Source organism: Rhagoletis pomonella, unplaced genomic scaffold, assembly GCF_013731165.1.
Source record: "Rhagoletis pomonella isolate Grant_MI unplaced genomic scaffold, Rhpom_1.0 Rhpom_scaffold_00004, whole genome shotgun sequence".
Lineage (NCBI taxonomy): Eukaryota > Metazoa > Arthropoda > Insecta > Diptera > Tephritidae > Rhagoletis > Rhagoletis pomonella.
The window spans coordinates 81613741-81640061 of record NW_023458558.1 but is presented as its reverse complement, the minus strand read 5'-3'; the positions used below and the strand labels follow the sequence as shown (position 1 = coordinate 81640061).

General features: G+C 33.9%; 1 protein-coding gene across 1 annotated transcript in view; it reads left to right on the top strand.

The window, feature by feature from the left end:
• The window catches only part of LOC118738353 (homeobox protein abdominal-A-like), a 209776-nt gene that overhangs the window by 129497 nt on the left and 53958 nt on the right, over positions 1 to 26321 (top strand). Inside the window, exon 6 of the mRNA XM_036469275.1 lies at positions 21290 to 21513. Within this exon, the coding sequence (XP_036325168.1) occupies positions 21290 to 21513 (224 nt within the window). The remainder of the gene's footprint in view (positions 1 to 21289; positions 21514 to 26321) is intronic.

The following is a 26321-nucleotide window of genomic DNA, read 5'->3' as shown; positions in this document are numbered from 1 at the left end:
AAAAAATGCGTGTGTGTGCTAATGGAGAAAAATCTTTGCTCACATCACTGCACAAAGCTGCTTTTCAGGCTTTTAGCACTTTACTCCGTTATACATAAGACTGCTTTTACACAGTTCAAGTATTGAATTCAATTCTGCTCGCATGTGGAAGAGAGGGGGTGACAAGAAAAGGGACGAGTACACATGCGTCTGTACCGTCAAGTCGTTTCAACTTTCTTGCTTTGCTTTTGGAATTTTCGTTGCTTCCCATTTAAAGAACCAAAAACTTGAATTCAACAGAATTGAAACGTGTAAAAGCAAATAGAACACACAAAAGAGAATGAGCAAGAATTGCTTTCAAGTACTTGAATCATGTAAATCGGGTGTAAGTTTCATTTGTAGGCGTGAGCACCGAAAGCCATATCGTCTATAGGCTTTGAGTTCTACCCTTACGATTGATGTGATTAGCTGACCGGAAAGTGCCTTTGGTTGGGCCCTCCCAGTAAAAATTGTCACGTTGTAATTTAATTTTAACCCTAGAGTACTAACCATATTTTACATATATTATTACTAATGGTCATCAATTAGACCATGTCTTCTTAAAAACCTGTTGTTTAAAAAACAAAAGGAAACTAAATATTACACATATTATTAAACTCATAAATTTGATGTTTTAACTTAATAATAAAACTACTTTTAGGTTCATAAAAACCCAAAATTCATTGTTTATTCAATATATTTGACACACGCTTCTATTTTATGTATTCTATATAAGCCTATCAAAAAAGGACTAAATTTTCCTCTGGACTTCCCAAAGGAGATACATATAAAGCAAAAATTAACAAACTATATTCGTATTAATATAAAAAACCGCAAAACTTTAATTAGAAATTAACTTTTCACATGAGGAACATGGATAGGGCAAAAAATGCTTTTGAAAGCTTATGTAATTCCTTTTCACGGAAAAATATTACCATTGAGCCACAATTACTCCTTGACCTTAACAAAATTGGTCAAAAATAGTGTTCTTCGAAAAAACATGCAAAATCCACCGGATTTATTCCAAAAAAAAAATTGTATTTTTACTATACTAATATTATAGACTTTGAGAGGAGCAACACGATCCACTGATCAGATTTCGAAAAAAATTTGAACACCTCAATTTAAAAATGTATTATTTATTGCATTTACTTTATTTGCATGCAGCTGTGCATCATTGACACAATTTCATATCCCTCGAACAACAAGTGCATTTTAGTGCAATTCAGGACCTTTAATTTGAGCCAAGGCAAAAGTCTCTTGGCCCTCTGAGAGCCAATTTATAAAAATTATAAACCAAACTTCGAAACTGCTTTACTAGTTTTTACTCCGAAATTAGAAAAAAATTGCCGTAAAATGTCGAACGAAATTTCGATTTAACTTCAGAATCGTGATAATTTGGCTTTTAAACGACCTAAATACTTTTACCTTGGCTCAAATCAAAGGTCTTGATTGGCACTAAAACACATTTGTTCTTCGAGGGATATAAAATTGTGTGACGGATGCACAGCTGCATGCAAATAAAAAATGCAATAAATATTTACTGAATTTTTTAAATTGAGATTCTATTTTTTTTTTAGAGTTTTGAACAGTGGAATCGTGTTGCTCGTCTCAAAATCTATAATATTAGTATAATAAAAAATACGATACAATGTTTTTGGAATAAATCCGGTAGAGTTTGCATTTTTTGTTTTCGAAATACAAATTATAATAAAAAATAATGTTGATAAACTGTAGGTAATGCAACTCTGTCGCAACTCTAGCCGTTTTTTCTTTGGCAGTGATCGGGATCCGCATACTAGCTGTGTTTTCTTGTACAATTATCCGGATCCACATACAAATTTTTCTCTAAAATGAAACAAATTCACTCAAGTTACCATTTCTTCATATTTTGTTTATTAATTTTTATTTCAAATCATAAATTTTCACAATTTAAAGCAATTAAAACACGTTTCATATTGTAAAATCGAGTATTATGCTTGTACTGGATATACAAACGTCGAGATTTAAGCTATTTTATTTACTTTTTTTAAGGTCAAGGATAAGTGTGGCCCAATGGCAATATTTTTCCATGAAAGGCAATTGTGGCCCAATGGCAACAGTTTTCCATGAATGGCAATTATATTAGCTTTCAGAACCATTTTGGGTCATATCAAATTACTGCCTCTGTCGCTGCGATTAATTCACATGGAGTGTCCAAAAGGCACACTGTGCATTTATAAATAATATATGTATAATATAATAAAATAAAATATCTAGCATATTTGGACATACAAAATTTTTGATTCTTATTATCATAATAATATTGGTCAAGTTCAATAAACCACGCCAGTCGTTTCTGTTCTGTGCCAACTGACGGCAATTGGAAATACCAAGCGAAACGAAGTCCTTCTTCACTGGGTCTTCCCCTGCTACCATCAGCTGGTTCCCAATTGAATACTTTCAAAGCTGCAGGTCGGCATCCAATCGAACGACAAGGCCAAGCCAGCGGAGCCGTGTGTTTGTAGAGCTCATACAGCTCTTTATTGCTTCGAGAAAAAATGTCAATGAGTTTTAAAGGAAATTTATTTAACATGTCTGATTTTCTTAACAAAGAAAATCTTCTTTAGCAATTTTTCCCTTTTTTATTTTTATCTTCGTCTCATATACGACATGTTTTGATTACCTGAATGAACATTCAATAGGAAGTCTACATATACGCACCTAGAAGCATATATGTACATACATATATATGATGATACATACCAATAATATGCGCGTATAAACATACTTACGTACGTAATACGTAAAGCGACTTTTACTCGTAAATGTCGTGTAATGTGCCATGAAGCGCTCATGGGAGCTAACATTATTCTGTCTGGACGATGTGTCGAATATTTGGAATGTTTGTAAAATTATCGAAAAATTCTTATTTACATACATACATGCATACATATATGCATATATGCGTATGCATATAGGTCCATACATACATACGTAAATACTTATTCGGTCTTTATAATTACCCTTACATTCGGTTACACAAATAACTTTTTTGTGTTCACATAGATACATACTTACATACATACTTATCGTCGTTTAAAGTACAAAACGGCGTATCAAACGAATGCAAAAAAAATGCAGAGAGTTAGGTTAGTCCTATTTCAAAACGGTTTCTCTTTTATCCCTAATTATCTCCTCTTCTTATATTAAAGTATCAATATTTAACTTTAAATTGATAAGGGATTGATGCCAAGAGCTTCCGGTGAGCAAATCAGCCCTATCATAGAATCCATCGTAGGCTGTATTTTTGGAGATGTTCCGAAATAGATATCACGCAATTCGAATTGCTACGACGTAAATTCGAAATTCGTAGGGTTGCATTCACAGAATCCACTCGAAACGTCAAATCGTAGAGTTTCGTACAATTTTTCGCAAAATTCTATTATTAAAAGGAAAAATTTTTTAAAAGTACTGACAAATGTAAACTTTAAATTAATAAAAATAAAGATTAAATTAAATTGTGTGGAAATATGTTTTTATTTGTTTTTATAAGGTGCAAAGTGGTAACAACCAGGCAGCAATACGCAGCTTTGCTTGAGCAAATGCAGCAGAGACCTGAAATTGCACAAGGATTTTCAAAGATTTCGAAAGAAGTTTTGGAATTTGAGGAGAATGTGGCTAAGGAGCTAAATATTCTGGGTCCGCCAACTAAAGATGTATCGAGTTGGAAAAAAGTTAAAAAAACGCATGCATTGTTTGCTAACTAAATATTCTTTTCTTCTGTTATGGTTAGACTGGAAGGCATATATTAAAAGAAAACTTGCGGACAACAAGAGAACAGTTGGCAACTGGCGGTGGTCGAAACAGGCAACATAGTTTTAAGCAAATGAAAGAAGAGGTAATCCGGCTCACTGCTTTAGAGACGAGCACGCTTGGCATAAAAAACACGGTGAGCGTTGGATTACCTGAGCCAGTGGGCGGAGAAAATGCTGAAGCTGTTGCTGACGTGTCAATAGCCTCTGCTCCGTCTCCCTCACTTCCAAGGCGTGCTCCTGCGGCACAGAACCCGTCCGTCCCGATACCTCTACAGGAATTTGCCTTCAGTGGGAGAAATTATTTTAATATGAGTCCCGTCCACACACAAAACTACTCCAGGAAACCCTGTTTTTTTTGTAAAAGTCCATCTTTGCTTGCCGTTTTTCGTCATCACTTAAGTTAAGGTTTATCCAATGTGGGCAAATATGAGTTTGTAACAACGCCAATACGTCTTTTAAAACGCAGCAAAATGTGGACTGAGCTTTGTTTAAGCAAACATTTTTTATGAACCTTCATTAAAGTGCAGTTAGAAATAAAGTAATCATGAACACACTACACTTACATTACTTCTTGCATTTCGAGAGGATTACTTGCGTCCCTCAAAGTTTTTCTCTGCATTTTAATGGCGGACGTGGTTAATTCACTTTTCTCTACCCTCAGCATGATTGCACTCGCCAGTGAATCCATTTTTTTATTGATAATTTTATAAAAATGTGTGTAATCAAAAATATTGCACGATTAAATTTATTTGTTTAGTTTCAGCCAACTGATTGCGAAACTTCGTACTTCGAAATTTTAATTTGGCAGCACTGTTTTCGAGTTCACTCGGATTCAGTGAGCAATTTTTTCGTATTCGTAGCGGACATCCGAATTCGTAGATTCTCTACGATGGATTCTATGATAGGGCTGAATATCTTTTTTGGCACAAATGTCAGTTACGAGGTTTTGAAGACCGATGATACGCGGGTTTGTACTTTAAACGACGATATGTATGTTTAACGTGCGTGTGTACATTTGTTCAGGTTTCGATCGTTTATTAAATTTCAGGTTTATGTACATACATATACATACATACATACCTCTTTTGATCAATTGTAGTTGTACCTTCCTTTTTAATTAAATCAAGAATTTACTTGTGGTGGCTTTTTTGAACTAATAAATGACATTAGATCTTGATTTACCGTTAAAAATATTATTACACAAAATACAAAAAACGCAGACATGGTGTTAGTGTAATTTTTACAAGATTTAAGGAAAGATGAAACAAATGTGACTAAAAAAACAATTATGAAAATCTTCATAACAATAATGTTCTCATTATAAAAATACTCAGAGTAAGCTTCCTTTGTTAGAATATCAGGTGCGAAATTTGTTTCTCCCCTAATATTTAAGTTTCGGTTGTTGGTTAGACCAGTACTAGAACCTAGAAGTACGCACCTCCTACGAGTTTGCCATGGCCGCCAATACATTCAGCAAACAAAACCTCTTTCAATTTTAAAATTAAAATAATAAAATATAAAAAAATTTAAAAATTAATAAATTTTACAGTAATAGTCCCACCATTTTTTATTATTAAACGGAAGTTACATAGCAATAGATTGGCGCTTACATATATGTTAGTGTTTGGCCGAGCTTCTCCACCGATTTGTGGTGTGCGCGAAATACACTCAAGGGTTTCCATTGCCTGCCGAGCAGCGATCGCCATAAGACCCCAAAAAATGGTGTTTGACCCTAAATGCACAATTTGAGTTCAGTTTTTTTGAATAATCAATAATTTTTTTCTTGTTTGTTCCAAAAATATCTTCACGGACAAAGTGTTTTGGTTTATAGGTTTCCCTTCTCAAAGTACCATAAGTTTCTCTAATGTCAATCAAAATTCACTTACTTCACTCTCATTTGAACGTTTTTCCTGAGAACTTAGGTCGGTGATGAACAAGGGGAGCAAATGCATCAGCAAATTAAAGTTATGGAATCTCGGACTATTGCTGGTCTCTTAAACGAGAAACAGACGATGATTTATATGAAAGAAAGACGATAACTAAGGTCAGTGATGGAGAAGGGGAGCGAATGCATCAGGAAATTGAAGCTAAAGAAAAAAGGTTTGCTTGAAAAAATATCATAAATGTGATCTCGGACTATTGCTGGTCTCTTAAACGAGAAACGGACGATGATTTATATGAAAGAAACATTTTTAAGTAACTAAGTTGTACTTGCATTACCATGAAAGAAAAAAATTAAATTTTTTCGAGTATTTAAAAAAAGAACTAATTGCATTAGCCAAACCTTAATGGATCTTTAAAGTTTATACCTTATTGAAAACAGAATTGAGAGACTCTAGCTATAAATTGTACTATATACACTGTTGAACAAAATAGTGGAAAACCCGTTACTCAACATGGAGATTTCTTCCAACAATTGAAATTTTTGGTATATTTTGTAGAGTTTCTCTGAATTTTCTGTAAACAAAATAAGAAATTTATACAACCGTAGAAGTGGCAAAATGTTCTCTTTTCAATGGCACTTCTTTTTCGTTGACTAACCAGAAATAAAGTTGTGGACCAATATATGCATTCACCTATGGAAAAGTGGTTTTTGGCCCCTAACTCCACATTTTGAGGGTGTATTGGAAATTCGGAGTATGCAGTTTTTGTATACTTGACTAGACCTACAACTTGAGGTATGTCTCGCAAAAAGTGTTTTTTCACTGTCACACAATGAAATCAATGCGATTTTTTAGCTGCTTGCACTGTGTTATACATACATCCTAAAATTTAATGGGGTATAAAACTGCATACCTAAAATTGTTCCAAAGATTGTGAATACAAATTTTGAAATATAATTGAAAATTTATTGCATTTTTCTAATTTTGGCACACTGTTTTAAATGTGCATTTTATTATAAAATTTGCTAGGCTTTTATAAACAAAATTAACACTAAATAATCAAAAGAAATATAGCCAAAACTGGTTAAAATAAGTCGTTTCTATTATTCCCGCCATCAGTGTATGTACATATATATCTACTATGTGTGGTATGTATGTATATGGTCACAATTAGTCTTGGAAGATTAATCGAAGCTCAATTTTTATTATGTACATATTTGATGTCTATCACAATATAACCAGTAAACAACCTTCGATGAATTTGGCGACTGCCTTCCTCGGGGATGAATATGCTAGGGATGAAATTATTGGTACACACGCCTTCCAAGCACGCAGGGTTGCTTTTAAGAAACAAAACATAATTAACTCCAAATAGTTTCAAAAAGTATAGTGTAAAACGAAATTTATTGAATAATTCCACATAAAATGGTATTCATAAATGACGCATTTTCTAAACGATTTAAATTAAACGTATTTGCGAATTGATAGAAAAGTACTACGGATTGTAAATTTTTGTTAACTATGAGGTGAATGAAAATTTTCAACCCGGCCTGATGGTTTGATTTTATTACTAAGGCGTCTAATAAATTCATGGCTTTTAGTTCTAGAAGAATAAATGTCAGTAAAGACAAGTCTTTTTTGTATAATTTCTGATTTTAATTGCTCAACTTCTTTTGAACCAGAGCAACTGTCAAAAATTTCCAACAGTAAAAAGTTTCGAATTGGCACAGCAGAAATGTAAAATTTTCTCGCCATAATAAAAAGTTTTTTCAACATGGAACTTTTCTACTAATTGACATGAAATTACTACCTCAACGCTCGGAGCGCTGCCACTGAGGGCCTTTGCCAGCTGATCAAAAAGAGAAAATTTGGAAAGACCAAACAAAAATTTTGAGATTTTTCGTTGTGAATACGAATGCCATAGTTTTTACCTAGCTCGTGGGACTACGCAAAATTTTGACAGCTTGTAAATATGTATACACATAAAGTTGTTGGCGGTAATAAGGAGTCAAAATTAAAATGGAGAAAAGAACAAAAAGCGTAGGTTAGTTGTCAGTTATAAAATAAATCCAATTTATTTGCGAATATCTGTTTACTCTTTTTATTGAAAGGCAACCACTCGGAAAAGCTTGTGTTAATTATATTGATAACAGAACCTGGCAGCTCGCACGTTGTCTAAATTCTCAAGTAACATAAAGTCCACAAAAAAATAAGTACGCCATGTATAAATTTTAACAATACACAAAAATAGAGTTTTCGCACGAGCGTTTGTTTGGTTTTTCAACACCATTTGTAATTTTCTTTTAATAAAATCACGATTTGACAAATACTTAAATTTATTTATCTAATAATAATACAGCACACAACCCTGAAATCTAAGAAAAAGTCTGAGGAAGGCCATTAAATAGCAGCACACAACCCCGTGCCTTCCTCAGGAGTGAATATAACTACAACAACAACGACTACTACAACAACAACCCAAAAAGGTTGGTTACTGTCTATACTGTGATGGGTATGCATCTACAACAACACTGTCTGGACGCTGCAAAATATGTACTTCGAGACTCGACGTTGTCCAAATCGAGCAATCTCTCTTGTTGAGATTGTCAATTCACCACTGCCGTTACTCTCGCACGTGTTGTGCAAGCTATGCATCACTATAACGATGGCATTCAACGCGAGCAGAGCGCATGACTAACCATACAAAAAGAACAGTTGCGTTGCTACCTCCCCAGACAGCACTCACTCCGTTGCCATAGAAACCACCACATGCACATGTATTAGTCTCTACCTGTAGACCGGCAGCCATATTGGATTCCATTGCTGCTGCTGCGCCGTGGTAATCTAACAGCTCACAGTGAATTCTTTTGTACTGCACTATTGCTCTGCTGACATTTATCGCTTGCCTTTCGTTGCACACGCGGCCGTTTAAAGCAGAGCGCATTTGTGTTTATCAGTCTATCTCTCTTTTGCAAAACAGTTTAGTTATGTTTATGATTTATGCTTAAGCTAAAGGGTGGTTGTTCGACAGATTTATAACATAGCACAATTTGCATGATGGGCATTGTATCCTCATAGTGATATCAATAACATAAATAATTTCGATAATACTTTGACTGCAATAAATATGCAAATATGTATGCATGTACGTAATATACAGATAATAGGTGTGTTCGTGTATTTCCCAGTTAAAAATATCCAATAACTTCCAACTTAGTTTTCGAAAACTAGTAAAGGCAGAAAAGGCAAAGCTTGCGGGAGTTTATCATTTTTTTGATATCTTAATCAAATGGTTTATTTTGGCAGTTTTACTTCACAATTCCAAAAATGCATTACTTTATATGTATAAAATACAATACTACTTGTTGTCAACTCTTTTTCTTATACGCAAGAAAAAAATGTATCCCGTAAAAACTTGCAACTTCCCCTTAAAACATATTATCACTTTAACAAACATGAAAACTCCTAAGTGTTCTTACAAGATATGTATTTGCATGTTTACGTGCGACTTTTTACATATGGAAATGCCAACATATCGTGTAAAGGGAAATTAGATTTGTTTCTGTACAAAGCAGATGCACCTACATACGAAATAGAAATGTTTCTTTTTTCATCTGACATACAAATAGATTCATCTGGGTTTGGTTTATTCCGTTTTCAAAGAACGTTGTCTTAAAAAGTTAATTAAATGCTGTGAATTTGACAGAGAGAAATACATATCGTGTAAGAACACTTTAACAATTGCTATAAAATATCGGTAAAAAAAAAACAGTTAAGGGCCAAATTCACTATACGTAGTTAACCACTGACAAAAGTTTAACTATTGATTTTGATATACACAACGCTCAGTTAACAAAAGTTTAAACCAGCATGCCCCCACAGTTAAACTCTTGAGAAATTGAATTTTTTTTTTTGAACGAAATTCAAATTTGAATTTAAAAAGTATTGATATTTAGAATTTGTATATTTTCGGGCGATATGAATTTTCATAGTTAACTATGTGACTCTGAATTTAAATTCAAAGTTAAACTCTTGTTGGTGGTTAAGTTAACAATCGTTTAACTAATCACTGTGAATCCCGCCTTTAATGACAATAGGTTACTTATAAAAAGCATTTAAAAAAAAATTAAGTACTTCGAAACGAAATGAAATAAAGTTAAATGTGTAAAATAAAAATAGTGTAAACTAAATAAACAACACAAAAACTCGGCTTAAATGAAATAAGAAATTATACATGCATTTCCAAGATATGAATTAAAAAGTTTTGCTACCTTATGAGGAAGGGGTGCTTATTCCACTATTTATGAAAGTTGATTAAGTTAGCTTATACATTGTAAATAAAACAAAATTAATAGTTATTAATGTATTAAATGATGGGCAAAGAATACAAATATGGGTTATTTGACAAAAAAAAATCACGCTTAGTTTAGTGATCGACATTTTTAATTATACATTGCTTACATAATATGTACATTAGACCACGTAAAACAAAATGAATATCCTGCAATGCAACCGAAATCTGACTCAAACCTTAGTCCATATTTGGCATAGTAATGATCCTCCATGAATCTCCCCTCTCTACGATAATTTTAAAAGGTCGCGCATCGAATGTTAATTTTTCCCATAGGAATTACGCGTGGTTATTCTCTTTTGAGGTCTATATAATATAATTTACTAGGATTAATCAAAATAAACACTCGATGCGCGATATCTTAGAATTATTGTAGAGAGGGGAAACTCCTGGAGGATTATTACTATGCCAAATGCAAAAATCTGAGTCAAATTGCGGTCAGATTGCAGGATTTTTAAGTTGCGGTTTTCCGCCGGGATTAAAAAATATATTATACTTGAAGACTTTTCCACCAAAATATTTCGGAAAAACACTAAGATTTACCTGCAAAAATAGAGTTTTAATGAAAAAAGTAATTTCTTAAAGTACCTTTTGAAAAAATCATCTCAAACAGTTTAAGCTTAAAAAAATAAGCATAGTAATATATAAAAAATATTTCAACGGAATCATAATAATGAAATTTTTGATGCTAATTTAAAAAATATATATTTTTTTTATCCATAAAAACCTAAATATTTGGAGGTATTTTCAAATCGGTCCAACTCACGTAGTTTGGCGCAAGTCTTCAAATATAATAGATTTTATAACTCTAATGGAAAAACAGTATTTTTTTTTCGTTTGGAGAGTGATGCATTCTAATGCACATACATATCGTCGTTTAAAGTACATAACCGCGTATCAACCAAATGCAAAACCGCGCATGTGAGGTTGCATAAATTATTTTCTAGAGAGTAAAAACACTCATATTTCAAAATGGTTCTTTTTTTTTATAAAGCAATCGCATTTCTGGCTAGTATATTTCAGGACGAATGGAGAAGGATTGAGCCAAGAGCTTGTGTGAGCAAATCAAATTTTTGGCAGCAAATATCAGTTACGCGGTTTTGCTGAATGAGGATACGCGGTTTTGTACTTTAAACGACGATATGTATATCTATCAGATAGGAAATTTAATTCAATATAACCACCTATACACAATACAACACTGAATTTACATACTTGAAATGTGTGTGACAGAATCAATTTGTACATACATATCTAAGTACTTAGTACCGAAAATTTTTTGGTGCACGACTTAAACACACCCATTCTCAGTAATCATCGATGCAATCGATAAGTGGCCAAGCCGACTTCGCCGCCGCTGAAAGGCAAATGAAGTCATTTCTGATATGGTGTTCTGCAACATTTAACCATTGGGTTATATACATATGCTGTAGCCAGTTGGTCAGAGGTTCATACTACCACACCGGTGGACGTAGGATAGATAACCGGTCCGATCAACATTTAAAAATTATAATTTTTTTCTAACAGCAGATGATTGCATACCTTCGAGCGTATTTTGGCCTTGATAAGGCTTCTCATATAAACAATTGTATGTACCTCCATTTGTGTTCTAACATCAGGACGCACACCACTAATTTATTTACTTAATCTACAAAAATTATTCATTCTAAGAGACGATTACATTAATTATAAATTTAAAATAAGTGTATGCTTAAGATTACAACAGTTATGACAAAATTGAGTCAAGACATAAGAAACCAAAGGCGTCCTGCGATTCGTAGGCGCTTAGCCAAATTGATTGAGCTGCTGATCATTCCATGTATTAATTTATATATGTATAATACACCGAGCATATCTCTGTGACTATGCAAATCCAAAAAGATCGGTGGGAAGCCAAAATAACTCAACCTGAATACCAGGAGGATGAGAAATTTTATAGAATGTTTTACTAAAATCGGAGTAGATGACATTTTCTGGTACCAAGTATGTATATATGTACGCTAGTTCCGCCCTACATATTTCAGAACTATCTCTGAACTAGAGGTGCAAAAAAAATCGATTCTGACATCGATATATGGATTTTTTAAATTTCTGACACAACATTAATGCTGTGGGACGAAATCGATTAATATCGAAGAGAATTCCTTCGCTACTTGTAAAAGTGACGACGGTAAGTAGATCATGCGCTATGCGAAAAATAAAATTATATTGTGTAATTTCAAAAATTTTAAAGACGGTGCTTAAGGGGGCTCAGCACAATGTGTGTCAAATTTGGTCGAAATCGTGGAAGTGGGCGGTGCATATATCAAGTTTGAGTAAGTATTGATGAATATTTTAGACACAGGCAAACACAAATAAATTAAAGACCGTTTTTTGGTTAAATTGCTTAACTCCGACAATTTTTATGCAATTGCATTAGGTGAGGTATCACTTTATTTATTAAATAAGCGATGGTCAAAGCTAAAAAATTTAGAAAAATAAGGATTTTAAACTAAATAAAAAAAAGTGAAATGGAATCGATAAATGAAAAGAAAAAATATCCAATAATCGAGCCTTAACATTTTTTCTCATACAAAATTTATTTTCCCAGATCTGTCCAAAATGGAATCAGCTCAGAACTAGCTCAAAAGTTCTGCACACTTTGTAACACATCGCCATGTTAAAAAAGACAGTCGAAAGCATCGATTTGGGATAGATGAAAAACCAGTACCGTCCCTTTTTGAGCAACTTCAGCGGGAGTTCTGAATTAGTTTGATTTGCTGCAGGGTATTTTTCTATCGTATCGTTTCGCATTTTTTTAACCGATTTTGAAATAATGTTAGCTTGAACGATTGCACTATAGAAATTTGGCCGTGCTTCTGACCGAAAGTCCAGTTTCGCATGTGTTGCAATAGTTTTCTCTTTTGGTATTTTAATAAAGAAGACCTCATTGTTTAACCAGGTGCACTTTGTTTTTATAAAAATATTTTGACATGTGTAGATACACTACTAGAGCTCTTGTTAAAAATCGACTATCCGGCTATTCAGTCGATTGATAGTCGAATAGCCGCTCGAATTCGACGAACCGTTCACTTTCGCCTAACCGCCCATTATCGTGTAATCTGAAAATCGACTAACCGAACAGTTGATCACAATAAACTTATTGTTATTAGCACGTTTAAGTCTTGAAAATAAGCTTAAGCATTTAAAAAATAAAATAAAAAAATTAAATATAAAAAATAAAGAATACGTAAGGTTATTAACTACTGCACCGTGGGGTAATTTATATCGGTATTGGAGGTTAATTCAAAAAAAGAATTTCAAAGTACAAAGAAGTTTTTAGTACCAAATGGAAGAAGATAAAATTCTACATCACCATTCAATCAAATATTTACCCAAAAATTTGCTGTTTTCCTCCAATACACTCTTAAAATCGTCACTTTTTCCTTTTTATGTGCGTAAAGTGAAAAGCGTGATTTAATATTTCATATTTCCAAGCTATTTCTAAGTTTTCTTTATAGATATATCAAAAACGGCAGTGCTATTTAGGCAATTAAAAGTGATCTTGTTTTCTTTTACTAGTATTTTATTTTATTTTTATAGAAAGGATAGAGACAAGGTGTTTTTGACTATATACGTAGCCATATAGTTCTGAAGTAGGTGGGATCAAGCAAAAGTGTTTTCATTTACATATACCTTGGAGATTATAGTTGTATTCTGTAAAAAAAAATTGCGGCATAGCTATTAGGTACATACTTATATTATCAAAAGTAGGCTAAATACTAGCCAGCTCGAGTGTTTGAGTTTAAAACACAGCCGTGCACTGAAAAACTGGCCCTTATAATGGCATTATTTATTTGTTCAATGATTTATAGGGTGTATGTGAAACCGTGAAGATTGTTATTGCATATTTTTGTTGTTAATTGTAATCCTTGTTACTGTTTATAATATTGTTATTTCTGTGCATGAATGGCATGTGCAGTGAATAAAAATAATGATAGTGATGATATTTTTAACTAACACAGTTACGGCTAGATGGAGAATGACAATGTTGGGGGCATCACTCCACAAATATTTCATGCATGGGTCTGAGGTAATATCCCACGCTTTGTTACCTATGTTCAATTGCCAGAAGAAGTTCTAGAAGCACAAAACAAAGACCTTAAAACCTAAAAATGTTCTCTATTATCTCGCAATTGCAAGATATACTCAATAGATTTTTGATCAGTTCCGACCATATAATATCAAGTATGAGAAAACTACCCCAAAAAAAAATTGGAGAATTTGCCGAAAAAAGGTAAACATTTGATAATACTGGAAAACTATAATGATGATGAAGATGTTGATAGCGATGACAATGTCGCAAGCGAAGATGATCATTGTTTTTTATTAAAGGTTATATTTTTTAAACTATTTTCTAAGCTTAACGAAAACAGAGAAAATTTGTACAATTCGGATTCATTAATATATGACAAAACCACACTGAAAGTTGGATGTAATAATTAACTAAAATATGTAACTATTAATACAACTACGTAAAATATGAATAGCACTGAAATATTTTACAGGTAATTAGAAAAAGAGAATAAAGTGCAAAAGTTAACAAAAAAATGCGAACACATTTGAGGGCGTCCAGTCCATCCCTGATGTTGATGATGAAAACAGGGATGAAGATAATGATGTGGATAACTCTAATAATGATAGTGATGATATATAATTAATTTTATTTATAAGAACAACAACTAAAGATTCATTTGGTAATGCTATAAAAACCTTAATAATAACGAGTAAAGAAGTATAAGTTTGGGCAAAGGCAAATTTTATATACCGGCGCATAGTCCGTAATTACGGCAATTTAGGGAAGGAAAAACATAGCACCCACAATTTTGACTCTAGAAATATTTTTTTTTAGTTATATACTTCTACTAGACTGTATAATTACGCTTTAAAAGGATGTGCGTGATTCCATAAGTATAATATTTTATGGGGGCATTTCCAGGGGAGGGTCTTTATAGTCTCTTTATAGTCTCGTCTTTTATATCGCATATCTTTTGCGATAAACGGTCTACGCAAGCGATATATCTCTTACGATGTTTCGTATGCGAGCGCCCATAGCAGGTATAGCCGTGCACCGTTCTTTAAGCCTATTGTAGAAAGTTTGGCATCGTTGATTTACTCCCATAATTACGACATCAGTAATCTGCGGTTTTTGATCCTCACACCAAGCATGCACATATTTGATGACACCTGCATCCTTCGCTCCCACCACGAACCCAACATGATAAAAATCCCAATGACTAAATTTTTGTCACCAAAAATACACAAAAACCGATTTTTTTTAAGCAAAGGTTGACTTTAAATCGGCAAATTGTGCAATTTTATTCCCTTGATATACAGATGATCGATTAAAGGTTTCTGCAGAGATCCAATTGTCAAACGTTGACACACAATTTATATGCTTATATGAAAAAATTGAAATCCCATTTTATTTTTAAATCGAAAGGAGCGCAATTGACATGTAAGAATGACGTTTAAAATTTTAAAATATTGTTTTTAATTAAGTTTACAATGTGTCAAATGCAAAGTATACCCAAGAGTGCAGTCTCGTTAGGATATGAGACGGATACGATCACGGATTGATAAAGGCCGGAAAACTGGCGATTTTCGTTCTTCTAAACAGGCATGTTTGTACAAGCTCAGCATTCTTCCAGGTGACCTTCTAACAATTTGGGACCGATTTTCTATTATATCAGACATCCATACGCACATATATCGTATCTGAACTTTTTTACCAACTTCGATTTTCGATTTACCTTCCCCTAAATCACCCAGGCGCAGGTATCACCTATCGTCGTTCCAAATTTCATTAAACTACCTAAAAGTCTATAACAGAGTAAATTGGAGTAAACGACTTTCCTCATTTATTGAAATATCGGAGTTTTCGTATATCCAAAAAATACCGTTATACGGCAAGCAGTGCAACCTTAGTCCGATTTGAACAACGAATTGATTTTTCGTACCATGGTTATTAAATGCACCGAGTTTGGTAGAAATTGATAAATCGTTTACCGAGATACACATTTTTGGTCATAAGTGGGCGCAGCCACCGCAAAAATCCATAAATTTATAATAATCTAATTTTCTCCTACGTGGTCATTGCAATAATCGAATTTGAGTCAATTAGCTTCAGTAGTAACTGATTTATCGAAGTTTTCGTGTTTCTCTAAATTACCGTTATATGGTAGGCGGGCGTGCTTATTGCCCAATTTCAAAGATTTTCAACAAATTTCTTAGCTGGATCCAAAGCAAGGCTCGTAGTTTGGTAACGATTGGTAAAGTATCTACTAAGATACAGTATGTCATCATAAGTGGGTGGTTTCACGCCCCTTTTCCAAAAACTTAATAATAATATTATCTTGCACCAAAATTCTACTTCACATACCGATTTTAAACAATTTTGATCCAATATTTACTGAATTATCATATATTATGCATTTTTCGAAAATACCGTTATATGAGAAAGGGGCGTGGTTAAAGTCCGATTTCGCCCATTTCCAATAGGAACCTATCTTGGATAAATAGCAAGCTATATGCCAAATTTAGTTGAGACGTGTCAATTTTTGCTCGAGCTATCGTGTACAGGGAAAGATGGACGGACGGACGGACATACAGATATGGCTTAATCGACTTCTCTTTTCATTCTGATCATTTATGTATACATTTGTCTATATCTATCTCGATTCCTTTAGGCTATTACAAACAACCGTTATGTTTTAAATTAAATGTTCGTATGAATTGATCTCCAGTTTCAGGGTCGATTACCCCACTGTGTACTAGTTTGTTAACGGTTAGTTGTTAATTAAGTCGACTATTTTTTTTTTTTTATGAATTAACATTTTCTAATCGATTAACCGATTAAGTCGCTTAATAAGAACACACCTTACAGGGCTTTTACACGAAATGCATAGCATATGTAAATGCTACTTTTTTGTATATACTCGTATGTACCATATATTAGAATGTAACATAAAAGTAGCATTTACATTTGGAAATACATGTCGTGTAAGAATACTTTTACTAAAGTCAGAATTGGTGAGTAAATTGTTGTGATCGGTTGTGTGCGAAATATGAAAAATAACGCCGAAAGTGAGTAATTTTAAGCTCTATATTGCATTTTTGTTAAATTTAATATTTAGTTTAAATAACGCTTCGTTTTAAGGGTTTGATGGGTAGGGTTTAGTATGCAGCCACACTCTTTGTTTTAAGAAAAGCATTTGGAATTAAGTAATGAAACTTAGGGAGGAGGAGAGGAAAAAATATGTAAAAAATATAGTTGTTTATAAGTTAATAGTTTTTAAATTTGTTAAGTTCATGCATTTGACAAGTACTTGTATATATATTAATTACCATAACACTCCATTCAATAGCTTACATTCGTTTATTTTTATTTTATCTTGCTTAAAAATCACGATAACTTTTATTAGCTTGTAAATTACATCAAATTGTATTCATATTCACAATACCAAAGGGTTGCAAACTAACACACAAGATGTGCTGACTTACTGTATAAAACAATAAAACAGAAGGCAATATATAAAAACGAATATATAAGAAAGCAAAGATATTTAATAAATATGAAACAATATGCAAAATATGCAATATGTCCCTCTTCTATGGCAACACAGAAGGTTATAGTTCCTAAGCGCGGCCGAAGGTCACCTACGCGGAAAGGAATTTAACCCTTAATTAGGTGCATAAAGAAAATCGCAAAATTAGTCGCATGGGGTCACTGGGGTTCCCATTAAAAAAAAAAAACTTACCTCCCCCAAAAAATGTTACGTTAGTGGTCGCTTGCGGTCAGCACTCAAGCGAGTAGCGACACATATGAGCGAGGGTGTTCTAGCCATGACTAAATAAATAAATATATTAGCTATTTATTATAGTTAACTTAAAGAAAGAAAAACATAACTTTGATTTCAAACTTAAATACAAAAATAAAAACTTACTTCCGCCAAAAAATGTTACGTGAGTGCTCGCATGTGGTCAGGACTTAAGACAGTAGCGACACATGTGTACACGCCGATGTTTTGGCAGTGACAAATTTACGTACCCCGCGGGGAGATAGGAAGCTAGAAAGAGCGCGAGCACGCTCCAAGCACTCCAAGACATCTTTTTAACTTGAAATGGCCTTAGCCCTATGCGCCTAATTAAGGGTGAACACCTAATAATAATATTTTAGTATATATATAGTGAAATATAAAACAATATCCGTTCGTTTATCTTCAAATTGATATGTGTTTTCCGTGGATTTCTACTCATATTGAGATTTCATGTATACCAATAATATAATAATATAGATATTAGACTGCACCACCAAAATAAGTTGCGGTTTTTCCGCCGGGATTACAAAATTTATTATATTTTAAGACGTCCACCAAAATATTTCGGAAAAATATTAAGCGAGCTGGATCGATTAAAAAATACCTCCAAGAATGGAGTTTTTTATGAATACAAATAGTTTCTTAAAGAAATTTTGAAAAAAGTCCCCTCAGATGACAAAACAGATTAGGCTTAAAAAATCTGCATACAAATATTAAAAGATCTTTTCAACGGAATCGTAATAATGGGATTTTTGATGCTGTTTTCTTTTGCTTTTTTTAATGATTGATTTTCGAAAAAGTTAAATAACTGGGCCAAAACTATTCTGATGTAGACTTATGGGATCTCGATAGAAAGGTATTTTCCCACTATTTTTATTTATATGCAAAAAAGGTCATTCGTGTCCCTTTTTTTCAAATACCAACACATCTTAATTCAAATTTGAATGATGATCGTTCATCCTACCTTTCTCTTTCATCCTTTGAATGAGCTTATTAGCAAAGAAAATAAAAAGGATGAGAAAATACCTTTCCAATGATACCTCACAAGTCTAAATTGGAAGAGTTTACGTTCAGTTATTCAAGTTTTTCTTATACCAATCTTTGATAAAAGTTAAAAAACAGCATCAAAAATATCATTATTAGGATTCCGTTCAAAATTGTTTTTATTTTTTTAAATATTTTTATGCAAATGGGCGTAGCCAAGTAGGGCAGGGGGGTGCTTGAGCTGTCCCCCCCCTAATTTTAAAATTTTCCTTATATATATATAAAATAGTACCCTGAAATGCCCGCTTAATAGGGTCGAGCCCCCTCCCCCCCCTAAATTTTAGTCTGGCTACGCCGATGATTCTACCCAAAAGAGAACAAGCGGCACTGTAAATTGGGTTTGGTGGAGAACCACGAAGAACGAACAAAGGAATAGGAAAGCCTTCTCTGCGTTGAAAAGACCAGGTCTCCTTCTCCACCTTGGTTCCACTTGGCATTTACAATTGGCGCATGTTGGCACAGAAGAGAAACTAATGGAGTGCTGTTTTTGACTCGGCCACTACGTTCTTATCACAGTTTTAAATCCGCTATGACCTAAAAAAAAAGGTTAGAAAATAACGACTTTTCGGGGAGTCAACTATTCAAATAAGATTAAATTGATTAGACATCTTACGCGATTTACCAATGAGTGACTTGTCAAAGTTTGAGCAGTGTTACCTCATCGAATAAGTTTTAGGGAGAATGAAATAAGGTATTTTGTGATAGGGTTCAAAGTGAACTTGTTTTACTTCCAGGCAGTTTCATTTTCTGAGTTTTCTGCAAGGTCAATTTACTGGCTCGAACTGTCTCAAACTAATATCGGTGCTTTTTAAATTACCTAAATGCATTAGTAATTGTTCCAGAAAAATTATGTTTTGAAAACTAAATTATGTATACACGTCAAAATACTCATTCTTCCAACTTTATGGCAATCTAAACAAATCGATGACCTAAAATCTACTCCACAGATACTGGTTTTCACCTTTATAGAATATGTAATTTAAAAAGTTGCGGAACTGCCGCGTCTTCATCGCAAAACGTCACATAAAACCATGAAAAATTGCCTTAATGGACGTAATACGCACGCACAAAAAGGAAGTGAAAATAGAAAAGCGAAAAACGAAAAACGTTTGGAGATGAAAAAATAAACAATTTGCGATAGCGTAAATTTGATTTCCGAAACATAAACAGTGAAGCAAGAACCCGTCGCGACGCACCGTCACCAATACTCTTCGCAGGAAGGCATAACACAAATATGACAACAACCTCGGATAAAAAAATTGGCACAGGTAGCGTGGAAAATTGCAAAAAATGAAATCATAGGTAAAAAGTAAAATATGAAAATCCAAACACTAAAAAACTTGCTGCATTATATACAACAACAAAAAAATTAGTAAAGCAAAGCAGGTGGTCGACTTGACGCATCGAGCTGTGTGAAGGGGAATTGTTTGGAAGATTTACAATTTATTTGAACGAAAAGTAAGCAACTGCAACAACATGAAACTCAGCAGCCCTTCAACGCGATAAACACACAGCCCAATTGCAGGCCCCGAGAACCCGCTGAGCGCAAAGCGGGTGCTAGCGTTTTCACCCTTTAGCCACACCAACTGTGGAGAAAGCATTTTGCCAAAATTTCAAACGGAGACTTTAAGAATGGGAACAAAACATACATAGAACGTTGAAGTAACTGCCACTGTGCGATTTGAGATGGTCTTTAGTCGATATCCCGTGGCGCCGTTGGGCAATCCTTGTGTCTGATATTGACGAGAATTCCACATTCCACCCGCGCTGCCGCGCAGCCTAATAGTTTGTTGTGATTTTACGTCATCAGCCAGGGGACTTCTTTTGTTTACACTTGCGTTTCTAAATCATGCGAGTGTGTGAGTATATGTACATGTTCATATGTATAATGGTACAAAATATGGAAAATATTAGTGTCAGGTCGATTGCCTCAGAGAAAAGTACCGTCAATATTCGAAACACATACAACTTTCGTCACTCTTTTTAAATTTTACAAAAGAAAATAACACAAGCCTTTAAAAGTGCACTTATCCGAAATTTGTAACTTTATTTTTAAGTCCACAAACTGAGTGAATTGGATTTCCGTAACCTGTCAAAATATGGAAGCGATAATTTAAAATTTTTTTTATTAATATGTATAACATAAATAAATTAAATTATCAAATGGCGATCATTTCTAAAACATTATTAAGTGCAGCAGGGACTGGCAAGGATGTTTCCAAAATTATTTGTTTGTTAATTGAGGCAAAACTAGTACCACACTTATTGCTTTACACTTCTTTCTAATATTTGTTCATAATTTTTCTAGTTATTGTTCCTGTTTTTATTTTGTTTTAGGTCCTAATGGTTGTCCGCGCCGGCGCGGTCGTCAAACTTACACACGCTTCCAAACTCTTGAATTGGAGAAAGAGTTCCACTTCAATCACTACTTAACACGCCGGCGAAGAATCGAAATAGCTCATGCGCTTTGTCTCACTGAACGTCAGATAAAGATCTGGTTCCAGAATCGGCGAATGAAGTTGAAGAAGGAACTACGCGCAGTCAAAGAAATTAACGAACAGGTGAGTAACCGCTATATATTTCAACCCGAAAATCAATAAAACTTTAACAGGCCTATCACAAATTTCGAGTGAACTCCCGCCGTGAAAAAATCTGCCGTCACGAATTCGGGAGAAATGCTATCAGCAATTTCGATGCATTCGTAGTTAGTGCTGCCTTTGGTTTTTGTTTGTTTTTATGTTTTGATTTAATAATTCTAAATCAAAAAAATCAAAATAAAATAACTCGAAACCAGTGATACCATTCTCACGAATTTCGAATTTGCGGGAGAATTTCGTGATCACGACGGAAGTCATGATAGCGATTTCCCGATGTGACAACGTCGGGATCTCCGACGGAATTCATGATAGACCTGTAAAATCGATACAAAACAGACATGTTTCCTATTTTAGAAGAGTGGATATCAAGAAAAAAAATATTACCGACTTTCTTAATTTTTGCATTGTTTTTTAACTGAATTTATTACGTTTAATGAATTATTTTATTAGACCAGGTCATTCCCCATCTATCCGTCACTTAAATTTACGTGTTTCCCATGCTGTAAAAATAGCCGAAAGGTATTTTTCATCATAAGTTTGTAATTTTTGACCCGATTTAAGTTATGGTCGATCATTTAAATATACTTTTTGAGAACTATTGACCATTCTGACGTCATACAAAATCACAACATACTAAATTTTTCGGATTAGTTGCTCACTTAATTTTAATTCAGTGGGTAAAAGTTTAAATATATAATTCACTTTACTGGTGAAGGACGTATTGTTGGTCAACATATATTCCAATTTACAGTTAGTATTTAAAATAGTCTTTGCATCGATATAAATATGTATGACACACTTCGAAACTGGGTTAAGTTATGCACCAAACATGATATAGTGTGGCGACTAGCAGGATTTTTTTACACCAATATCCTCTCTCGTAAATGGAAACAACAAATTCTTCACAAGAATTCCACAGAGAATCGAATGGGAAGGTGCCACAAACCTACACGGCTATCTATACAGACGGTTCTAAGCTAAACGAAAGAGTAGGCATCAAAATTAACTCCAGCGAACTTGTACTAAACCCCAGTTTTTCGCTTACCGGACACCTGTAGAATTTTTCAGCCAGAGCTAAACGCCATTATGGAAGGCGATCGGTGGCTCGCAGCTTCCGCCCTTCCAAAACTATATACTCTGAGAGCCCAGCTGTTATTAAGTCTCTAAAATCCAAACACATATTAACCCTGGGACGGTAACACATAATTAAAAAAACACACACTGTTTGAATGTGTTTTTTTTTTTTTATTAAATAAAAAACCAAAACGAATATTCGTCTTGATATCATAGAGTATTTAATTAAAGTTTTTGTAAAGAAAAAAAACAAAAATGGTTTAGACACAAGCTAAACAAAGTCTCCTTCGATGTTCAGGGCAAGCAGGCCTTTCACACTTTGTGCAAAAATTTTGATTTTTTTGTCGTTTTTTGGGCATAAGCCCAATTTAGCTGGTGACTCGCCCAACATTCAAATAACAATGTCTTCTTTTATATACGCTAAATTATATCATACGCATGGGCGTAGTCAGGTAGGGGCAGGGGGTGCTCGAGCGCCCTCCCCCCCTAACTTTCAAATTTTCCTTATATATATATAAAATAGTACCCTGAAATGCCAGCTTAATAGGGTCGAGCCCCCCCTAAATTTTATTCTGGCTACGCCGATGATCATACACATACGTATAAGGTATCAGGGGTGACACAACACCCCACACTTATCTTCGCAACAACTACACCTTCCATATATCCAGGGGCGCACCCAGTAATATGTTTTGGTAGGGGTTTATACTTCCAGAGATATATCACCAGAAAATACTGAAAATTCGCTTCAGATGCTCTTTAAAATACATATATGCAAATTCTATATAGTATGTAATAAATAAATACTCTTTTTAAACTTTCATAAATTCCACTTTATTTACATAAAATTAACAAAGAACACAAACATTTTAAACCGACTCCAAAAAAAGGGGAGGTTATCAATTCGTAGGAATATTTTTTCTTTTTTTATGTATGCTACCGCATAACCTTGGCCCACGTGAACCGATTTCAAAACCATTTTTTATCGGAAGGATGGTACCTCACTGGTCGTCCCGTAATTTGGTTTAGATCCGATCATTGGATCATAAAAAATTAACGGTACTCTTAAATCTGTAATGAGAATTGAAGTCGGTGGTTTTTTCTTGCTTAAAAATTATTTGTTTAATAAAAAGTGCTATAAACAAAATATGCGCTCAACTTTCTTAAGTAATAAAAAATGTTAAAACAGAGTTTTAATGTTTATTTTTCTCTAATTCTGGTTTCTGATTTTCAATGGAGATAGTGCCTAATTTTTTTAATATTTCGAGTACCGAGATAATTAAATGAAGGGTCATTTCATGTAAAAGAGTAAAACGCCATAAATTTAAATATGCCCTAATTATCACTATTTCAGCAATAACCCCTTCTTACATGACAACATTTCATTTACCTGTTGAAAGATATTAAAAAAATGCGAAGAAGTTGTAATTTTTGTCTATGGAAACTTTTATTTCATGCATAATTGCTTTACACCAGTCACAAGATGTCCCACCAGACGCAACTCAAAATATATTTTTTTTTCTATGAAGATTATATAAACCTAATTTTTATAAAACAAAAGTGTATAATTCATATTTCACAATACAAAAACATCGTTCGTGAAGATTAAGTGTTTTGGTTAAAATTCATCTTTGAGTGCAAAAGGGTAAAATAGAGTTATTTTCAGTGTCCCACCAGTCACATTCATTCAAATGATAGTTACATAAAACTAAGAAATCGTTTGGAATTTTTGTTAAATCAATTTTATACATTAGTTATCGTTCTATGTTAAAAAATATCTTTCGCTGTTTTATAAGTTGTGACGGCATACACTAGCAATCAAAAGTGAGTGCATGGTGTTTTTTGTTTAATATTGGCATTGTTGAAACTATAAAAAGTCGTGATACTGAACCAAAAAATTGTGGATTGCTGTTAATTTATTAGTCATTCAATTATCAGAACTAAAAGAAATTAGTATGGAAGCACCCCTGAGATACCACCTTTCCGATAACAAGCGGAAACGGTTCACGTGGTCCAAAGTTATCCGGTAACATACGTACAAAAACATATTCCGACGAATTGATAATCTTTTTTGAAATCGGTTGATTCTTGTCGGCCGCTGTGGTGTAGTGGTAAGCAGTGCGCGCTTCCACTCCACAACACCTGGGTTCAAACCCTGGTCAAAGCAACATCGCAAAGCGATTTTGGCCAAATCCAAAACAGCACGCCAGTAATTTTTCTTCTGTGCCAACTGACGCCAATTGGAAATGCCAAGTGGAGCCAAGTCCTTCTCCACTTGGTCTTTCCAACGCAGAGGAGGCCTTCCTCTTCCTCTGTTGCCACCGGAGCCGCTGAATTTTAATTCGCTGCACTATATCTATATCGTTGTAAAGCTCATACAGCTCATCGTTAAATCGCCTGCGGTATTCACCCTCCCCAACGCGTAAAGGCCCGTAAATCTTTCGCAGAATCCTCTCGAAAACTCCAAGAGCCGCTTCATCAGATGTTATCATTGTCCATGCCTCCGCGCCAATCACCAGCACAGGCATGATGAGTGACTTATAGAGTGTGATATTTATACGACGAGAGAGGACTTTACTTCTCAATTGCCTACTCAGTCCAAAGTAGCACTTGTTGGCAAACGAAGTCGTCTACTTTTTCAAACTTGTAACTGTCAATAGTAACGGGTGTGCCAAGACGTGTATGCTCTGACTGTTTTCGTGATGACAGGAGATTCTTCGTTTTGTCCTCGTTCACCACCAGACCCATTCGCTTTGCTTCTCTACCTAATCCCGAAAAGGCAGAACTAACGTAGACCTTAAGGAAAATTAATAGGTGAGCGAAATTTTTACCCGCTTGGGTTATTTTTCCTTCTTTATTTAAATTAAACGATTTTGTTGAGCTTTAGGTTTTTTCTAATAAAAATTTGTAATTCAGTTTTTATTAAATTTTTACAAAAGCCTAGCTCATTGTAAAATAAACACCATAAAATCCATTTTGCAAAACTATGTACAAAAACGTGCATTTTTTTCCGAATAAAATGTTCTCAAAATATTTAGATTGAAACTTGCACTTTATTATACTATCTGCATACCAAAAAAATTTCTAAAAATTCCAATGCTAAAGTTATAAATTTTGGTGACATTTTTTTGAAGTTCGCGAATTTTTTTGACCAAGTTTAAAATGCGGAGTTACACTGGGTCTTTTATAAAGTGAGCTAGACTTGTATACAAAATTAATGGACATTAAATAATTAAAAGAAAAGTACACGAATCTGGTCCAATACTGCACATCTATTATTTTGTCCATGAGTTTATATATGATTATATATGTATGCTCATTTACTTCAATAGTGTCGTAACTCAAAAAACCAAACTCGAGAAAACGGCTCTAAAGTTTTGAATTTACCAGGGACCGCAAATAACGCTTATCCTTTGAAACTTCAACTCAAAAAATCACGCACAAAGAGAAATGCTACGCGCATAAGGAGTAAACCAATATATTTCTTATTACTCGGAGTACCTTCAGCGGCACTGATTTTTATTTTTTAATTTTTACTTATAAAAATCAAGTTTAATCATCATGTTTTGAGTTTTATTTTTTACTCACAAAATAATCGTTATGTTTTGAGTTTTACTTTTTGCTCGGAAAATAATCGTTACGTTTTAAGTTTTATTTTTTGCTCGGAAAATAATGGTTACGTTTTAAGTTTTATTTTT